Here is an 18,191-nt window from a genome sequence, read left to right as displayed (position 1 = left end):
AACCGAAAGCTGTAACTTTTCTTTGGAATAACTTACATGGCCCCAATTCCCTATTCCCAAAGATTTGAGGTTTTCCAGCCCTCTCAATTTTCCTGATCCCTTTCCTGTCTCCCAACACAGCTTCTCCAGCCTCCGTTCTGTGCTGTGGTTCATGGACAACTCACTTCCACATCATAGTCTCCCCACCCACAGGTCCTTCCGGCTTTTCCCACCTTGGTGCTCTTAACCCCTGGGAACCCTCAGCGGCTATTTCCATAAGCTTCTCAGCACAGCTGGGAAAGCCTTTTATTCAGATCATGCCTCACTGACTTCCTCTCTCATTCCCCACCCCAGATATTCAGATCCATTTTCACTCACAAGTTTCCAACTTGATCCTCCCTGCATCATTCTTAGGATGTGACCTGAGGGGTTCAACTCCCAAAAGAATGAAGGCATTGAACACAAGCCCCTTCAATTCTGTTTCTCTCTGAATCCTTACTTGCCTGTCTTTGAATCTGTCGGTTGGTTTCTCAGTCAAAACCAACTGGTCCTCTATACATCTGATTTCATCATCCTGCCTCCTCTGGGACCTTGTTTTATAAATTGTTCCCTCTCTCATAAACCTTCAATTTCCATTAATCCTTTGCATACTGCCAACGTATGTTGGTCGTACAAATGAACAGCAAACCTTCCTTTCACCTTTTTTTACCCATTTAGGTTGCCACTCTATCCCATTCCTTTAGTCTTCAAACTCCTTGGAGAACGTGTCTTCACTTACTGTCTAGGATCCAGTTCAGTTTCTCATTCTTCAAATCCTTGCCTTCCTCCCCAGCTGCTCCCTCAAGCGTTTATCAACAGCAAATATTTTCCATTGATCTTACTGCAGGAATCGTCACACCTGAGAAAATCCTAGCCTTCTCTCAAAGTCCATCTCCAGAGCCCCTTTCTCTTTGAATCTTGTATGTCATTAACTTGTGTTTTGTTGGGATGAGATTGTATAATAAAAGATCCTAGGTTAGGACTAGGAAGACTTGGCTTTAAGTCTTGACTCTGGCATGAACTGGCACAAGTCAGAATGTCATGTAACCTCTCCATGGAATAAAAACTTGTTTTAAGATGTCCGCTAAGTCTCTTCTACCTCTTGTTATATTTATAGACATCTTAATGTCAGGAACTGTCTTTTAATATTGTGCAACACAGTTCTTGTGGATCACTTTCTCTATTTCTTTATCTTCTCTCACAATAATCTTGTTTTAGCAAAAAGTCAATGAAATTTGTGACTTGGATTTCTGCTTTTGAAATCTTCCTTTTCATTTTCCCTTTAATAATGAAAATGCAACTAGATGTAAAATATCTAGGGTTCTAAAATTTTTAAGGACAACACTTAACAGTTTGCTCAGATAGAAAAGCAGGTCTAGTAAGTTTCTGGAGAGATTTATAAATAGGTGGCTATTTAATAACAAGACACCCTGCTGTAAAGGGACTAAGGAATCAGAAAACCAATGTGTAGACAAGATACATGAGAAAAGATAAATTTCCTAGCACATTTCATGATGTCTGAGAACATTGGGAAATGGCTGCTCCAGGATATTAATGTTCCAGCATAATTAAAGCAGGGCAGCTGAGTGCAAAGTAAAAACTGCAAGATCATTAATTTCTGACAAGATAATCAACACATTATAGGGCAGATTAGGGTGATTCCATACACAGAGCCAGGAAAATTATACTGTCAAGTGGAATAAGTTTTAATGTGAAATTGGATAGAGGAGCTAAGTATGGAAAAGGAGCCTACTGTTGAGTTTTTCCAAGCAAAACTCAGTGTCAGCTGTCAGTCCAGGAATTACAAATTACTTTAAATATGAGTAAGGCAGAGCTGAGATGCTCTGGTTTTCCTTCTCTTTCATTTCCTTTCAGATATTTGTTGTTGGGCTTCTGTGTTTCACGTCAATTTACAGGGAAATGACCGGCAAGACTGATTAACACAACTGGTAGTTGCTAACACAGCTTACATGAGTGTGGTGTTTATGTCAGTGCATTCTTTTATGACTTTCCCAAGGAATTAATTTCATGGAATATTGCTGGCTTACCATGTTTGTCCTCCCAGCACCATGGAGATATCTGGGACATTCTTTCCTCACAGTCTTATTAATAAACTTAATTAAACAAAAGTTTATTCCAAAGATTGTTTATAAACTTAAAAACACTACCTCCCTTCTTACTTCCAAATTCCTAATCTTATATTTCACAGTCTTGCAATGGCTGCATTTTTAGGGAATCATTTCCTGAGGGTTTGGATGAGGCAACATTGACTTTAATGCTCACATTGAGATTCTCTGGGGATCCTCTGGTTTTCTGAGCTCATAGATCAGGTAAGTATTTGCTGGATACTCTAGGTGTAAGCTCAATTCACACATTAGTAAAGACTCTCTACTTTCTCCTGCAGAAGAACACCTTATTTCCTTTTGCATAGATATCCCCATCTTTTTCTCCCTCTCTCATTTTCTGGGCATTTTGTGCTCTTTGTAGCACCTACCTCTAGTAGAAGTCTCTCTCCAGGTAGTCAATAAGCCACTTCCCTATGGCATCTCCCACCACACCCTGAAGGATCATGAGCTCCTATTTCCTGTTCAACATCAGCTTACATGTGAATGTATGCAGTGCTCAAGGATACATTACTATTTGTGGCCTATTTCATCTCAGTCTCTGAGCCAAGACATTTATTTCTCCTTTAATTTCTTTCTCCAAATAAGGATTGCCTAATAAACATATCTGAAAGGCAAATGTCAAGCCAGAAAAAAGTTTGTAACATATGACGAACTCCGAATACATTTAAGATTTAAATTTAATATATCAATAAGCAAAAGATGAACTAAGAAATAGGAAAGCGGGCAATGAATATATACAGGCAAATCAGAAAGAAAAGAAATATTACTGGAAACTAAATGTACAAACATGTCCAACTTCCTTTATAATCAAAGAAATTTGAAAAGTAATAAAATGGCACATTTGTCTATCAAATGGATAAAGATATTTTTAAAACACAATACTCTGGAGTATGATATTTGTATTAATAGCTGCATTCATACTGTATACTGTCTGTATTGTTCAATTTATCAATTAAAAAATAAATCTTTCATTTTAGGCCAGAAAATATACAGATGTATATATAATATATGTTATATATATACTGAAGTTTCATTTATTAAATATTTATATATAATTACATATTTACTATGTATAAAACATTGCCCTAGAGAGGTGAGTATTCAAGGAAATAGGATTCTCATAAGCTCTAATGTGAAGGTAAATTGGTATAATATTACTAGATGACAATTCAATTGCATGAATCAAAAAGAAAAGCCCCAAACATGGATATCTTTTGACATAACAATTCTAATTCTTGGGACTTATCATAAGGAGATAATCATGCTTATGCACAAAGATTTATCTACCAATATTCATCACGGCAATATTTCTAATATTGCAAAATTGAAAACTGCCCAATTATCTATCAGTAGGCATTGGTTAAATAAGTTGTGACACAGCTGAAAAGGGCTTAACATGATATGAGTTTTTAGCCACAGTTCTACATCAAGTCAAGGATCACCACTTTGCCCTGGGAATCAATGAAAATAACACCCACAACTGTCTCTATGTCTCATACATGAGCAGAGTGACATCATCACTATTCCTGTTTGGGCATTAGCCAAAGTCACTGTCTTCTCCTGACCCAGGGAAATTCATCCAGAAAGGGGTGAGCCCTTGAGAGTGAAGACAAAGACATAGATCCCACCTTTTTTACAATTGAGTGCATTCTGCATGTCTTCTGGTAAGGCTGATATTTTATATCTCCATCCACATGAGTCACAATAGATCCGTATTATGATGTCCATCCTTGGGCGTGACAATTAAATTGGTCATTATGTTACATTGGTCACGGAAGTGTTTGACCAGAGGTTCTCCCTAAAGGAGGTGAGCTGGAGATAAACCACATTGTACGTCCAGGAAGGCATTCACACCTATTTCCTTTAGTGATGACGAAAGGTTTATAGGAAAATTATATATAATAATGTCCTCATTATCAGGGTGTGAAATTAGATTCTAAAGCACTAAAAATGATACCATCTCACCTTTGTCTAATGTCCATTTTTCCAGAGGCTTTTCATGTCTGTTTTCCGTTTAGACCCTCGATACTAGCTGCACAGGATTGTACAGAATCTATGTCCCGCAAAAAAGAAGAGCATAATTTTGGAGTCAGACAGACCTTGCTCCCAAAACAAAGGAAAGGAAGTGAAAACAGGTGCAAATGAAGATAAGATCGAAGGTTTGGATGTGGGGAGTTGAGGGATTCTTTCCTATGAGCCAAATTTTCCATGTGGGGCAGACATAAGATCATTGGCTAAGAGAGAGAAGGACAGCACTGAGGTGAGGGAACACCTGCTGTGGAGAGGAGAGGTTTCAACATTCACCAGCCCTGGAGTTCAGTCATGATCTATGTAAGATTCAAGTTCTAGTGCCAGGTGACCAAGAACTCTCTATAAACCTACGTAGGCAAAAGGTGACAGGAAGCTAGTTATAAACACAGGTCAAACTTGTCCACTGCTATTAATTGAGGAGTTTCAGGCCTTTCAGAATCATATTTTAAAATACCTAAAGTAAAAGGAGAAAATGAGCAGATTGGTATAATGAAATATGCTCTATCAGATATTCGGAGTGTGATGTTTCATGCCCGGGTCTACAGCTTGCTGTCGTATGACCTTGAGCTCATAGCATAGGGTTTCTGGGTCTTTTCCTCATTCAAAAAAATATCTGATCCTGAGGTCTCTTCTGGAATCTCCTTTCCCTTTTCAGTGACCAAATGATTTGAAAATAATGCAAATTTCTGAAATCAGTGAGTAAAGAGATCTGGGTATTTACCACCCAAATAGCAATCAAAAACTTTGGCTGCAGATCTGCAAATCTACCACAGGGCGCCCTCTACCCTAAAACGGAAGGTTCCTATGATCAGAAGGACTTACGCTGGGGAAAGCTGGAAGCTGCTCAGTCTTTGTTTCTTGTCAAAGACAAGAGCTGAATTAAATCAGATGGGTCTTTAAAAAAAGAAAAAACAAAACAGATGGATCTTTTAAGAAAAAAGTGTTGGTCAGCTAAAGACATTTAAAAACACATGATCATTCTGCCTTTTGTGGGATCTGAAGACCAAATATAGTATCTGCAGGAGGCATGCTGTTATAGTTTAGCAACTATTTCCCCAAACATGGCTGGGATTCTAAAAATACTATCTTATACTCATTTTTCTAGATAAATCTCCACTCAGCCTGTCTTCAGGGATTTGTGAAAATTCCACCCTTTTGGCCAAGTGTCTAATGTCGGAATTTTTGTTTTGCTTTTTTTTTTTTAAACTCTCTTACAACTTATTGTCAAACAGTTAAATGAATGCAATTGCATTATGTAGTATAGTATATCCTGCAATTGTGTCAATAGCATCTTAATGAAGGGCTCTGGAATTTCACTGACTGGATTATAGTAATTTTGTGAATAATTATTCCACCAACTCTGCATTCGCCATATCCAAATTTATCTGTGCAAATTATTCCAAAAGATTTCAAACCTCATCAGAAGAGAAGTTAAATTTAACCCAGAATCAAACCCTCTGGTAAATTGTTGAGGTCCACCACTTATAACAAGAAGCTCACTAGGTTTGCTTTCTGAACATGGATAATTTATGGTATTTTTGGCATAGGGATGAAATGTTTCTATGTGAAGATAGGCGGCCATTTCTGGAAACTGCCATTCACATACTAATTATAGGCCCAACTGGGGCTCTTCAGTTGGTAAAGTAGGTGGTGGAATAACCCAACAACTTGGCTCACGATATCTCTCTGGAAGGCCATGAAACTACTTTAAAAAACGGTGAAAAACCAGTCAGTTCAGTCAGTGTTGAGCTCTTTAATACCAACAATGTTTTTTGACTACACGACAAAGGTCTGTGGTTGTATATCCCACAGTTCCCTGCAAAGCTTCATTTCTTCCCTCCCTCAGCAAAATCCTATTCATTGTGTTGGGTACCACTTAAACTATAACATGTCATAAAGTTAAAATCAGTAATCCTAATTATTAAAAAAATCCAGCCTGATTTGGTTTGGTAAAATAAGTTTCTGACATATCTGTTTCTCTACTTTTTCTTTCCTGCATGCTTTAACCAGGAACTTTTCTGGATTTTTACAAGTTTAGGAATAGTCTAGCCCCTCTGACTAACACAGCCTTGTTGATGGGTTTCTGTACAGACTCTCTCTCCACCCCACTGTCCCCACCCCCTGGGGAAATGAACAAACAAACAAACAAACTTTATGAGAGAATTAAAATTTGTATACTATGAGGAAAGTTTGCTCAGTTACCCTTAGGATTTACTCCCTGTCATAATGTTATTTTGAGGGAGTAGATCATTCTTTTTTGAAAGGGAGACGAGTGAAAACAAAGAAGATACCCTATTGCCCTTTGACAATTTGCAGTTTTCTGAAGCAGGAATTTGGGACGGTGAAGCCCTGATCATCTCAGGGATGATTATTCAGCTGGAGTGTTAGTCCATCTCTCTTGCTTTTTTGCTCCTTTGCCTTTTGTTTTCAGGGCTTGAGGATATTTCATTGCTCATTAGAACTACCACCTGGTGATATGCAGAGGAAAAGAAAACTACTTCAATCTAGTCCACTTTTAAAATGTAAACAACTGTTCTGCTCTGACTGAGGAGAATTAACAGGTTGAAATTGACAGAGAATCCAAAAAGGAGGTAAGAGATCTGAAAGTGCCCCATATAGGGACTACATATAATAGGAATTTAGCAAGTGGGGTTTCATAACCCACACAGCAGTTTTCTACCGCCCTTGACCAGTGGTTCTCAGCCAGAAGAGATTTTGCCCTGGCCCCTCTCCCCAAAGGGACATCGGGCAGTGTCTGGAGACATTTTTGATTGTTATAACTTGGGGCTGATATTAGTATCAAGTGGGTAGAGACCAGGAATGCTTAATATCCTGCAATGCACAGGGCAGTCCCCCACAACAGAGAATTATCTGGCCCCAAATGTTAGTAGTGTTGAGACTGGAACAATCTGCTGTAAATAAGTGAGCATCTACAAGGTCTATTTTTAGTATGGTAAAAAGTGAGTTAAATCATGTTTTTGATTCTTACTTGACTATATTTAAAATTATTTGTTTGCAAATATGTATTTGTAGCTCTCCGTTCACTGCCTATTTGTATTTCCAAAGTTAGTCTAGCTAAGTTTTCTCAACAATTAATATGCTCTATCAAAACAAAAATTTTAAAGTATCACTAGTCCCCAAGGACTGGAACCTTTCGTGAACTGAAACAAATTGATTTACGGGCAAATCTAATTGCCCCGTAACTTTTAAGAGATTTGCATAAAATCAAGAACACCTGTCTAAAGGACAGCAGTTTACTTTTCCCTCTTCTCCCCTCTCAAATAGATATTAGTATACATTCCAGGTTGCCTAAGATTTTTTTCCCCAGTCTTTAGAGATACTCTGTTTCTTTGAAATACTGCCAAAAATGAAACAAACACTGTTTTTTAAAAAGATCTACAAATAAACAAGAGGTTAATCCCCTTAAGAATTTAGACTATGGGCAATTTCCTTCTTGTCGCATTCTTAATGGGACCCAGGAACAGAGTCCTTAAGAACAGACCAGAATGTTTGGCTTTCTCTTCGCCTGTGTCATCTAGGTTCAGTCCTCAGGTTACGCAGTTACCAGCTACCCTAAAATAACCTCTCCACCTCAATCAGCCCTCAAAATGCAAGATGGCAGCACAAGAATAGGAGCTGACATTATCAGCATTATTAATAGCCGGGTGGAAGTTCAATGTGTTAGGCCAAACAGGCTGATCTCGTCATGTTTCTTTTCTGTGTTGGAATGCTGATAAACAACTACCAAACAGATCTGAGGTTTGTGGCCATACTTTGAATCTAATACATAGCTGACTGACTTTGTGGATCTTTTATCAGAAAAACGTGGTCTGGCTGGTATTCTGAGTGTGGAAAGAGTTTGAAGATAGGAATAGCCTACCGGCTTGCTGTTTTCCAGAACATTTTAGCATTTCACTTAACCCACTGTGGCAGTTCACAAATTTGTTTGGAATGTCTAAAAAAAGCCAAGAAGTTCTATCCAGTGGAACTTTCTGCCATGAGGAAATGCTACATATCTGCTAAAACCAACTCACTTAATCACTGGCTATGTGTGGCTATTGAACACTTGACATGTGGTTAGTGCACCTACGGTAATGAATTTTTAATTTTGTTTATTTTTAATTTAAATAGGCACGTGTCCTCATGGCTACTATAATAAACAATGCCAATCTGAAAAACAGTAACTCATTATTCCACACCTTAAAGGATATCTTGATTCCTTCTTCTTTTCTCTCAATTATAAATATAGCAAAATTAAAGAATGTTTAGAAGATGAAAGGAAATTCTATTCAATACTCATAATTTCATGAACCTAAAAAAATTGTTATACTTTTGGTAAATTTTCAAGGTGTTTATTTTTCTATGTATTTTTTAGATGAATTAGATATAATGTATCTTATTTTATTTAAATTTTATCTATTATAACCAGCTTTTTTTTCATTTAACATTCCGAGAGAAATATATTTCTCTACTACTGAATAGTATTCATGAGCTATCAGAGTTAATGATTGCCTGTTTCTTAGACTGCAGCACCATAATTTGTGTATTTCTTCTGTTTCTGAAATCTTGGGTACTTTCATTTGTTTGCTTGCTTGCTTGCTTGCTTGCTTGGTTTTACGGTCATTATAAAATAATGCTGAGGTAAACATGTGAGAGCATGTTAATATTTCTCTTCTTTAGGATATGTTTCCATGCCAAATGTTTGAGTCTTATTTAGGTAATAATTTACAGGGTGAATGATTTCACTACCACAGAATCATTTTGAAAAAGTACTTTTTCACTATTCATGTCAAAAATAGACTTTAAAGCTGCCAAAGGAAAAGAAAGCCAAGACTTTTCTCACTGCGGCACAATTAATTCAGTAAATTATGAGACAGATTACTATTCCTTCCCATAGAGGAAAAATTGCTGATAAAATGTAGCTGTACTCAGGGTTGATGACATAGACCTCTGCTTTACAAGTGGGGCATAAGTTCCCACTCACAAATCCTGCAAGTAAAATATTTTACATAGTCAGATCATCTCTAGAATCTATAAAGATAAGAAATTAATGCAAGTTAAAAAAAAGACCCAAAACAGCCCTTTGATTTTGTTCCTTGTAAATACATATAGTTATATATTATTATATCTCCAAACTACCTTTTTATAATTTAAAGGAATATGAATACAGTCCAAGGAAACTTTCACAATCTTACAATTAGTAGTTATTCTGAAGATATTGGCCTTAGACATTTTATATTTTGCATATAATGTGGTAAACTGCCATGTGATTTTTCAGTTTCTTTTTAAATAAATTCTATATTCTGGCGGCTCTGATCATCAAAGAACAAAGGGATCCTACTGATAACGCACATACATTGAAGACATGGCATACTGGATATCACAACCCAAAAAAGTCATGTTCTCATTATTCATAACTTAGGTGGTACTTTCTGTTATATCCCTTTGTCTTTGTTTGAATTAAGATTGTATTTGGGGGATTGATCACGGACTGAATGACCTTGTGCTTATTAAACGTTAGGTTATACATGTGACGCAGCTTTGTAAACTGCAAGGTACAGTGAAAATCTAGTATAAATGCTTTGGAAAGTGCCCTTTGCTCACCCTATATATGAAAAGGAGACTTAAACTGGCTTAATGGAGAGAAATCTAAGACTTTTCTCTCTCTCTTTGGTACAGTGAATTTAATAATTTATGGTAGAGATTTATTTTTCCTTCACATACAACAGTAAAAATGTTTGACCTGATAAAATAACTGCATTTAGGACTTTTACTAGTGACAACATTCAGGGACAGAGATCCTTACTTTGAAAATGGAACTGGAGTCTCCAGATAGCAAATCACTGGGACTTTGTTCACTATATGAATGAGGCACATTGCCTGAAAGTCACTTCCAAAAAATCGATAGTGTTTACAGTGGAAATGTTTGTAAAAAAGCTTGGACTGCCATCAACCCTGGTATGCACTTTGTGGATTATCTGGGGGAAATACTTATTATAAAAGTTGACTGGTTTTCCTCTGCCGCCTAGTTAACCTCTTACTTTCCTCTCTTAGTATTTCAAAGAATGCAAACTAATTTCAGCATTAGTATACACAGTAAATCATTGTAAGCTTGACTCTGCTGAAGAAAATAATAGAAATAAGTCCAGGGTCATATGTACAAGGGTAAATGGTTAACCATTACTCATGCCACTGTGATCTGTAGTTCACAGACAATGAAGAGGTGCCTATAGTTTGCTTCTGCACACCTGCTGTGCTAAGTACATCCTAGGTTGTAAGTGTTTCCAATTTTCAGTTCACAGAATTCATCGTTTTATTTTTCTGAATTGCAGGTGGTTTTCATGAGCCTATGCAAAAGTTTTTGGGACTGTGGACTTGTAGCCCTGGATGACATTACGATAGAATTGGGAAGCTGCTGGTCTCCAGGTAAGACGGCTGTCATTTCAGCTTTCTTTGTCTGCCTGACCAATTCATGGGATGTCCTGTTTCTCTAAGAATCTACCACATACATTTAATCTGTGCTAGTCTGTCCTTTGCTTTTCTTGCCAGAAGTCCTTCTCTCATTTAGAAATGATGACTTGAATGCAGTGTATGACTGTGTACATGTGACTTGACCCCTGTATCTTCATCTGTGAGAGAGGTGATAATACCTACCTGAACGGGGGGATGATACATATAAATTCCCTAGTGTAGGGCCTGGCACAAAGCAGTGCTTTAAAAACAAATACCTTATTATAATTACTCATTATTATTGTTGTTTCCTTACATGAAGGAAACAGATTTTCAAGCAATATTGATGAAATTGTTATTATACGTATACTAGGCTAAGCATCTCATTTCTAAATGATAATAAATAAATATTTTCTAAGTGAATTAAATGACGGTGGAACAATGGAGCAAACGTTGATGATAGTGACACATATTGTGGCTGTGTGTTGGACATTGTGTCTAATGAGAAAATTGTGCATACCTCGACCCAGATTGTTGGTTTCTATCTACTAATTACCACTGCATCCTAAATCACAGTGTATCCATTTATTTAACAAGCAGGCAAATTGTGGTATCAATTTGGCACTGGAGAATAATCTCCATGTTTATTTAATTAAAAGATAACTTGCTTCTAGTCCCTTGATTTATGTGGCAATACAGGGACAACATAAGACAAGATAAAAATCTCTATACTCAAGGCGTAGGAAAGGGAATGAGGCTTCATTAGCTTGTAGTGTATGTAAAATATAATGAAGTAAAATAATTATTATGCAAGAGATGGAAAAGATAGGCTGTTCATTAGAGAATCTAGATGTAGGGAGGTACAACCAAATTCAACCAAAGAAGTCCCCAGGAAGTTGGGAGGTGGCACCACTCTAATAATATTGAAGATAGCACCCAAAGACGTAAACATTTGTTTTTGGAGATGGGAAATAAGGCTCCAGGTAGCAAAACACCAGGTTCTAATATTTACTTAGCTAATATTTATTAAGAACTTCATGTTCTAATTATTTTACATACATCATCTTATTTAATCCTCAAAACCCTCTGAGGTAGATACCATTAATAGTCCCACATTACAAATAAGGATGCTGAGGCACAGAACACTTCAGTAACCTGCTTCATGCATATTAAGCTATCTCTCCAAAAGCACATATGATTCTTTCACATTCTCCCCCTCCTCCAAAGCAGCTATAGAGTCGCTCTGAAGATTCCCTTCACTCATTCTGGATTCCTAAAGAAAGCTCCTGCATGCCATTTTATTATTTTTATGCTTCCATAAAAGCAATATACCTCCAATTTTCAGAGGTTTATAAGCTCATTCACACAAATAAATTCACAAGTCAGAGAAAGTTTCTTTCTTAGAGTATTCCAATACTTTTGAATTTAGATTTCTGATTGTTCTCTGCCTCTACGGCAGAACCCAGGGTGGAGTCCAGACTCTAGCTGGGGGCAAGAGTTGGCTTAGGTGGGCTGCTGGTGAAGGGGCTGCCTCTCCATGTGGGGCATGTGGCCAGACGACACCCATACGTGCAGCATGGACTTCCAGTGAGCCTCGGAAGACATATTCATTGCAAGAGCCTCAGCAATCACAACACCTGCTGTGTCCTTGCAGAGAAGCTTCCAACTCCACCTGGAGAGTGTACTTTCGAGCAAGATGAATGTGCATTTACTCAAGAGAGAAGAAACCGCAGCAGTTGGCACAGGAGAAGGGGAGAAACTCCCACCTCCTACACAGGACCAAAGGGAGATCACACTACTGGGGTAGGTGAGTTATGCCACATGGTGCTGTTTCCTAAGGAAACCGGAAATAGCATTCTGGGGGTCATTAACTGCATCTTGAAATGTGAAAAATGATGTGTTTAGAATGAACTGCACGTGGGATGCTACGCAAAATGGGTTAGGTAATCAGTTGTGTGCATTTGAAGTCATTCTTTCTGTTTATTACATTGCTTATATATCTTGCTGCAAAAAGGATTTAAAGAGCTTACAAAGATATGCACACAAAGATAATTTAATTAAAGGTAGGTTTTAAAAATAAAAGAGAGATGGGCAAAAATGAAAAAAAAAAAAAGGTGATCTAAACTGAAGCCTAGGACTAAGACCTGGTATAGAAATATGCTGGCAGATGGGGGAGGAGATATATCAGTTTGAGTCCTCACTTTCTAGAAGCTGAAAAAAATGGAAAACTCATCTGTAAAACATGATTTACAGTATTCTTAGGATAGAAACAGATGAAGCAGTCCACCAATGGGTGGAGGCAACAAGGAGGTGCATTTTATGTAGAAAATGTATAAACTACAATAAACTAGACTAAAAGTTGATCTACTTATTATCACCATGTGTCAGCAATTATAAACAATTTCAATGATAAAAATACTCCCTAAAGAATAGACCTTTCTCACCGACCCACTCAATCTCACTTGGTGTACCAGTTGGATAAAAGCACATTATTTGGTCCAGAAAAGCAGAACTATCCCTGATACTAAGATTATAGGGATATTTCCTGAAGGGTCCTTAAAGAGAGTTGCACAGTGCTATTTCTTATGGTCTACCTCAAGGTAAGTCTAGGGAATAATATCACAGAGCAACCTATAGCATAGCCTCTTTGTTGAATTGGCTTAATTTTGGAGGGTGCAATCAGGAACAGCTTTGTTTTTTCTTTCCAACACTCTCTTCAAACATACCCTAGAGAATTCTCCCTTCCCCACCCCTTGGCGGTCCCATAGCTTCTCAGTCTAGTTGAGGTATAGGAGCAGTCACACATTCAGGTTTGTTAAAAAGTCCAATTCAGATTAAAACTTCAGTTTCTCATTCAATCGAATCTTCTTTCTCCCTCAGCATGGGCTGACTCATAGTTTGGAGCTGATGAAAGGGAAGACTCTCTGTGCTTTAACTTTGTTTTACTTCCTCCTCTGCCCTTCACCTTCATGATTGTTTAGCCAGGGTGAGTGGAGGAGGGATTAAAAGAAAATAATGTTTAAAATGTTTGGTGCTGTTTCAAATTCTTTCTTGGATATTGAGTACCTTCTGTTATGACAGATATCTAAGTACTGGCTCTTTGGGGAAGATATCTAGATACTGGCTCTTTTGCATCTTACCATTTTTGGCACTAACTGATCTCTGGCTGATCTCCTATGGCAACCCCCTCTTCCCTTACTTGCACTACAGAGGTACAACTCACATAGATTTTCTACTTGCATCCCTCCTGGAAGTTTTGACTTGGGTCCTTTCAAGAACCCTTGGTTCCAGGCACCTTCCAGTGAGTATCCATTTGACCTCAGATCCTAAATGCACCATTGCCTGACTAAGAAGAAGATGTGCAGCTTGATCCTACCACTGACCTCTCTTTCCTTCCTGTTGCTTCAGAGATTCTGGGACAGTGTTACATTAGTTAGGGATGCTGTTGAAGATATTCAGCCTTGGTTCAAAGGTGGACCAGATTCCCACTTCCAGCACTGAGTAGAAGATTCTAAGAGAGCTCTAAGAGTGTGTGAGGTTATATTTGGAAAGACAAGGAAGTTAAAAAGATAGTTTAAAAAAAAAAAAGATTTGTATATGTTAGGACTATTTTGGAATAGTTTGTTATCTTAGACATGGCAGAGAGGACAAAACAAAAATAGTGAGCATTGGAAGCAGGGAATCTCTGAAAAGGGCAAGGAGGGTCACCAGGCCAGATTAAAACAGACTCGTGAACTTTGGAGTCAAGGCTCCCCACTCAGTAGGTATGAGAACTTGAGAAAGTTACTTAAAATTTCTAAGTCTCTGTGATGTCATCTAGCAAATGAGAATAATTATAGCTACTTATATGTTTACTTACTTTAAAGGATGGCTGAGTTCAAACTTGTTTAACTTGTAGATGACATTCTACCTCCTCCCCATACACAAAATCTATGAAAATCTAACAAAAGCTCCTGCAGTAGATATTCCATTACTCATGATTTTGCTGCTTTATTTACATTGTTCCTAGTTCATAGGGGCATGAGTTAAATTGGTATGACTCTGTTTAAAGAAAATGATATGATTGTGTTTGCTTTGTCTCTTTGAAAACTTTGAAAAATGTTTCAGCTGGCTGGGGTGAAACTTCATAACAAAAATTGTAATGCAAAAACTTCTTAGTGTGTTCAGTGTTTATTCCAAGATAATACTTGACACAGTAAATGAAATTTTCTGGTGTACAACACAGAGAATTCTGATTTTTTTTCAGTAAATTGCTTCTTGGTTCTGCCTTCTTCTCCATCTTTTATTTCACCTGTTTCAATGCAAACTTCTTATAGGGTCTCAAGACACGCTTCAATTTTCTAACCACATAGAATCTTTTACAGATTATATCTTTCTGTTCCCATGTACAGCAAGGCAGAGGGGCAGCAGATTTTGCTACGCTGTACCCAGGGCAGTGAAGGGTTCTGTCCTGGTTTTGTTCTTTAAATTATGTTAGCAGTTACTCTACTAGGAAAATAATAATATCTAGTGATCATTGATGGAGCATTTACCACGTGCAGGCACTGTGCTGGGACCTTTGTATGCTATCTCAGTCAGTTTGAACTGCTATGACAAAAATACCATAGACTGAGAGGCTTAAATAACAAACATTTATTTCTCACAGTTCTGAAGGCTAAGAAGCTCAAGATCAAGGTGCTAGCAGATTTGGAGTCTGGTGAGGGCCCACTTCCTGGTTCATAGACCACAGTCTTCTTGCTGTGTCCTCACATGGCAGAAGAGGCAAGGGAGCTCTCTGAGGACTCTTATAAGGGCACTAATCCCACCTATGAGAGCTTGGCCCTCATGACCTAATCACTTCCCAAAGACCCTACCTCCATTTACCATCATATTGGGGGTTAGGATTTCAACATATAAATTTGAGAGGAGGGGAAATAAATATTCAGTCAATCATACATCCTTACCACAACTTGTGAAGTAAGTGAAAGTGCCCAGAAAACTGGAAGTTGGAGAAGTGACTTTCCAGGGCCACACAGCAATAACTGGTAGAGAAAGGGGCTGAATCTCAGGAATGTTGGGCTCTAATGTCTGTATTCTGTCCACGCTGCCTCACCAGAGTTTCCCAGCCTACATGATAGTGAGAGACCACACATGACCCGGAACAGCTGTGACAGCTTATACGTGAAAAGCACAGTTCTTCACGTAGCAGCATAATCTCACCCCATCACTCTTCACACCAAAGAGGGGTGTCTGCTCTTGGAAAGAATATGTTAAAATGTATCCAAAAAATATCTAAATTTTTTTTGACCTGTTTCTAGTGTCAATGAACCAGTATTGTCAGTTTAATTCCAGGACTACAGCCCACACACTCATTGTGTATCGTAAACCCTCAAAGGGTGGCATCCCCTTTTCCTGGACTCTAATGGCCTAATGTGTGCTGATATATTGACTCTCAGATTACAATATGACAAGGATCACCCATTCAAAACTTAAAGCATAAGCAATTACAGGCCCCCTTAAAATGACTGTTTATTTGTTAAAGTCACCAGTGTCATAAGCTACATGTACATAACGTAAGATGAAGCATCTTAGAACTGGGAGCAACCATAAGTGTTATACAGTGTAGGGTCTCTATGATCTTAATTTATTCCATATTTTCTGAGTACCCTCTATGCATTACATACCTCGTAACTTCCACAGAAGTATAATAAGTAAAGTAATAAGAGTTAAGTTCTAGAGATGATGGAACCATGCAGAGAGGAGCAGTTAGCTCTCCTCGGGAGCATCTTAAAGGATGAGTGGGAATTCATCAAGAAGAACATCAGGGAGTGGAGAAGCATTTCAGGATGAGGGAATGGCAGGTGCAAAGCATGGCGCCATTAAGCACTATGGCAGCTTCAGGGAACTATAGGGGATTCTACCTGGCTGCCATGTAGAACGCTCTCAGCCAGAATTCCTAAGGAAGTGACGTCTGAGATATAAGCTTGTATGCAGGTAGTACATGTGGAGATGAGATCCCAAGGAGTAGAAGTGTGGGGCAAAGGCATCAAAACAGGACAAGAGGGAGAGCTGATATGGGGGATGCATCCCTGACTTGGCCACTGCTATGACCATCATAGCTGCTTGATCTGGTGGGAACAGCTGAGAAGCCATGTTGAAGTATGTCTCAGAGCTATCACCCATAGGAGGAATTGGAGAAGTATTTGCCCACAGGTTTGCTTCCTGCATTAGCCAAAATAATTGTCCATTCAGCATTGGCTACTCAACTCTTCCCTCCTTTTTAGGTTACATTTGCGTGGGTGCTGAGTGATTCTTCCAAGGCCCAAGCCCAAAATGACTGCAGGAAACTCAGCATCAAATGTAGGAAGTAACAGGCAGTTGGCATGGGCCCAAGACAAGGCATGTATCAGGGGCATCTGACTGAAACTGTTTAAAGACTGTGTAGAACTAGTTGTAGTAATGGTGACTAAAATAAGAGACTGGTGAGACTGGGAAAATCTGTAATAGTGAATAGAAGCATCTCACATGGGCACATGCAGGAAAGTGGTGGGAGATAACAGTGGACAGGCAGATGAGAACCAGATCACCAAGGCCTCGTCTACATGTTAAGGAATTTGCATATTCACACTTTGTGGAAAAAGCATTCCACAAATGTGGAAAGGCTTTAAATGGACCATTTTAGGGGTCCCAAAGCAAAATGAGAAGCTTTACTTGACAGTTTTCCCAATAGACATCACAGTAGACACCACTTTTTTAGTCATCCTGCTTAGGGGCTTTACATCCAACACGATCCTCAGCATCTGCCTAAGTGATCACAAAGGTCTGGGAAAATGAAAAGCAGTTCCATCTCAGAAAAAGGCTTGACACTCTTCTCTAGTGGCTCCCTCATAAAGATGAGGGTAGACATAGGCGAATTTGGGATGAGAGCCAGCACTCAAACATAGTTCTCTTGATTCCACCTTCAGCTCAGGTGATACATAGGGTGAGTTCTTGTGCATTCACATTCAATTCAGTTTGAAAAGAAACAGACTAATACAATGAATGACTTTTGCTGAATATTGTACAATATGAGAGAGTACCAGCTTCATAAATCAGAGGCCAGGTATCAACAACATTATAAGAAAAAGGATTGTCATCATATCTAACTCCTTTACTAGGATTAGAATTGGTTCTGTATCAGGTAGCTTTTACTGTATAGCAAACACCCTGAAACTTAATTTCACTCACTATTCTGCATGGTGGCAGTTTGTTCTGGGCTGAGCTGGGCAGTTCAGTTCTTGGTGGGGCTTATTCATGCATCCGAAGCCATCTGCCAGGTTAGTGAGGAGCTGGCTAGTTTAGGAGGACCTCAACTGGGATGACTTGTTCTGCTAGATTAGATTCAAAGCGAGGGGAGATGGACTCAATCTCTTGATGGGAGGAGCTGCTGGATATAGGGAAGGAATAATTATGACTATTTTTGCAAACAGTCTACCATAGATTATATCAGCCTTCAAAATGGTCCCTCCAGAGCAGTTTATTGTGGAATCTTGTAAAGTCACTTGCATTGATGGTAGAAGTGCTAGATTTAGCAAATAAAAGTATGTG

General features: G+C 38.5%; 1 protein-coding gene across 4 annotated transcripts in view; it reads left to right on the top strand.

The window, feature by feature from the left end:
* Positions 1-18,191, top strand: part of MAMDC2 (MAM domain containing 2) — a 151,641-nt gene that overhangs the window by 105,399 nt on the left and 28,051 nt on the right. For 3 of the 4 annotated variants that reach the window (XM_057725331.1, XM_057725328.1, XM_057725329.1), the window contains exons 10-11: positions 10,508-10,601; positions 12,280-12,432. In XM_057725331.1, the coding sequence (XP_057581314.1) occupies positions 10,508-10,601; positions 12,280-12,432 (247 nt within the window). The remainder of the gene's footprint in view (positions 1-10,507; positions 10,602-12,279; positions 12,433-18,191) is intronic. The other variant, XR_009051645.1, reaches the window with a different exon arrangement.

This window comes from Hippopotamus amphibius, chromosome 2, assembly GCF_030028045.1.
Source record: "Hippopotamus amphibius kiboko isolate mHipAmp2 chromosome 2, mHipAmp2.hap2, whole genome shotgun sequence".
Lineage (NCBI taxonomy): Eukaryota > Metazoa > Chordata > Mammalia > Artiodactyla > Hippopotamidae > Hippopotamus > Hippopotamus amphibius.
The sequence above is the reverse complement of the archived record's forward strand: the minus strand, read 5'-3'. Positions and strand labels throughout refer to the sequence as shown.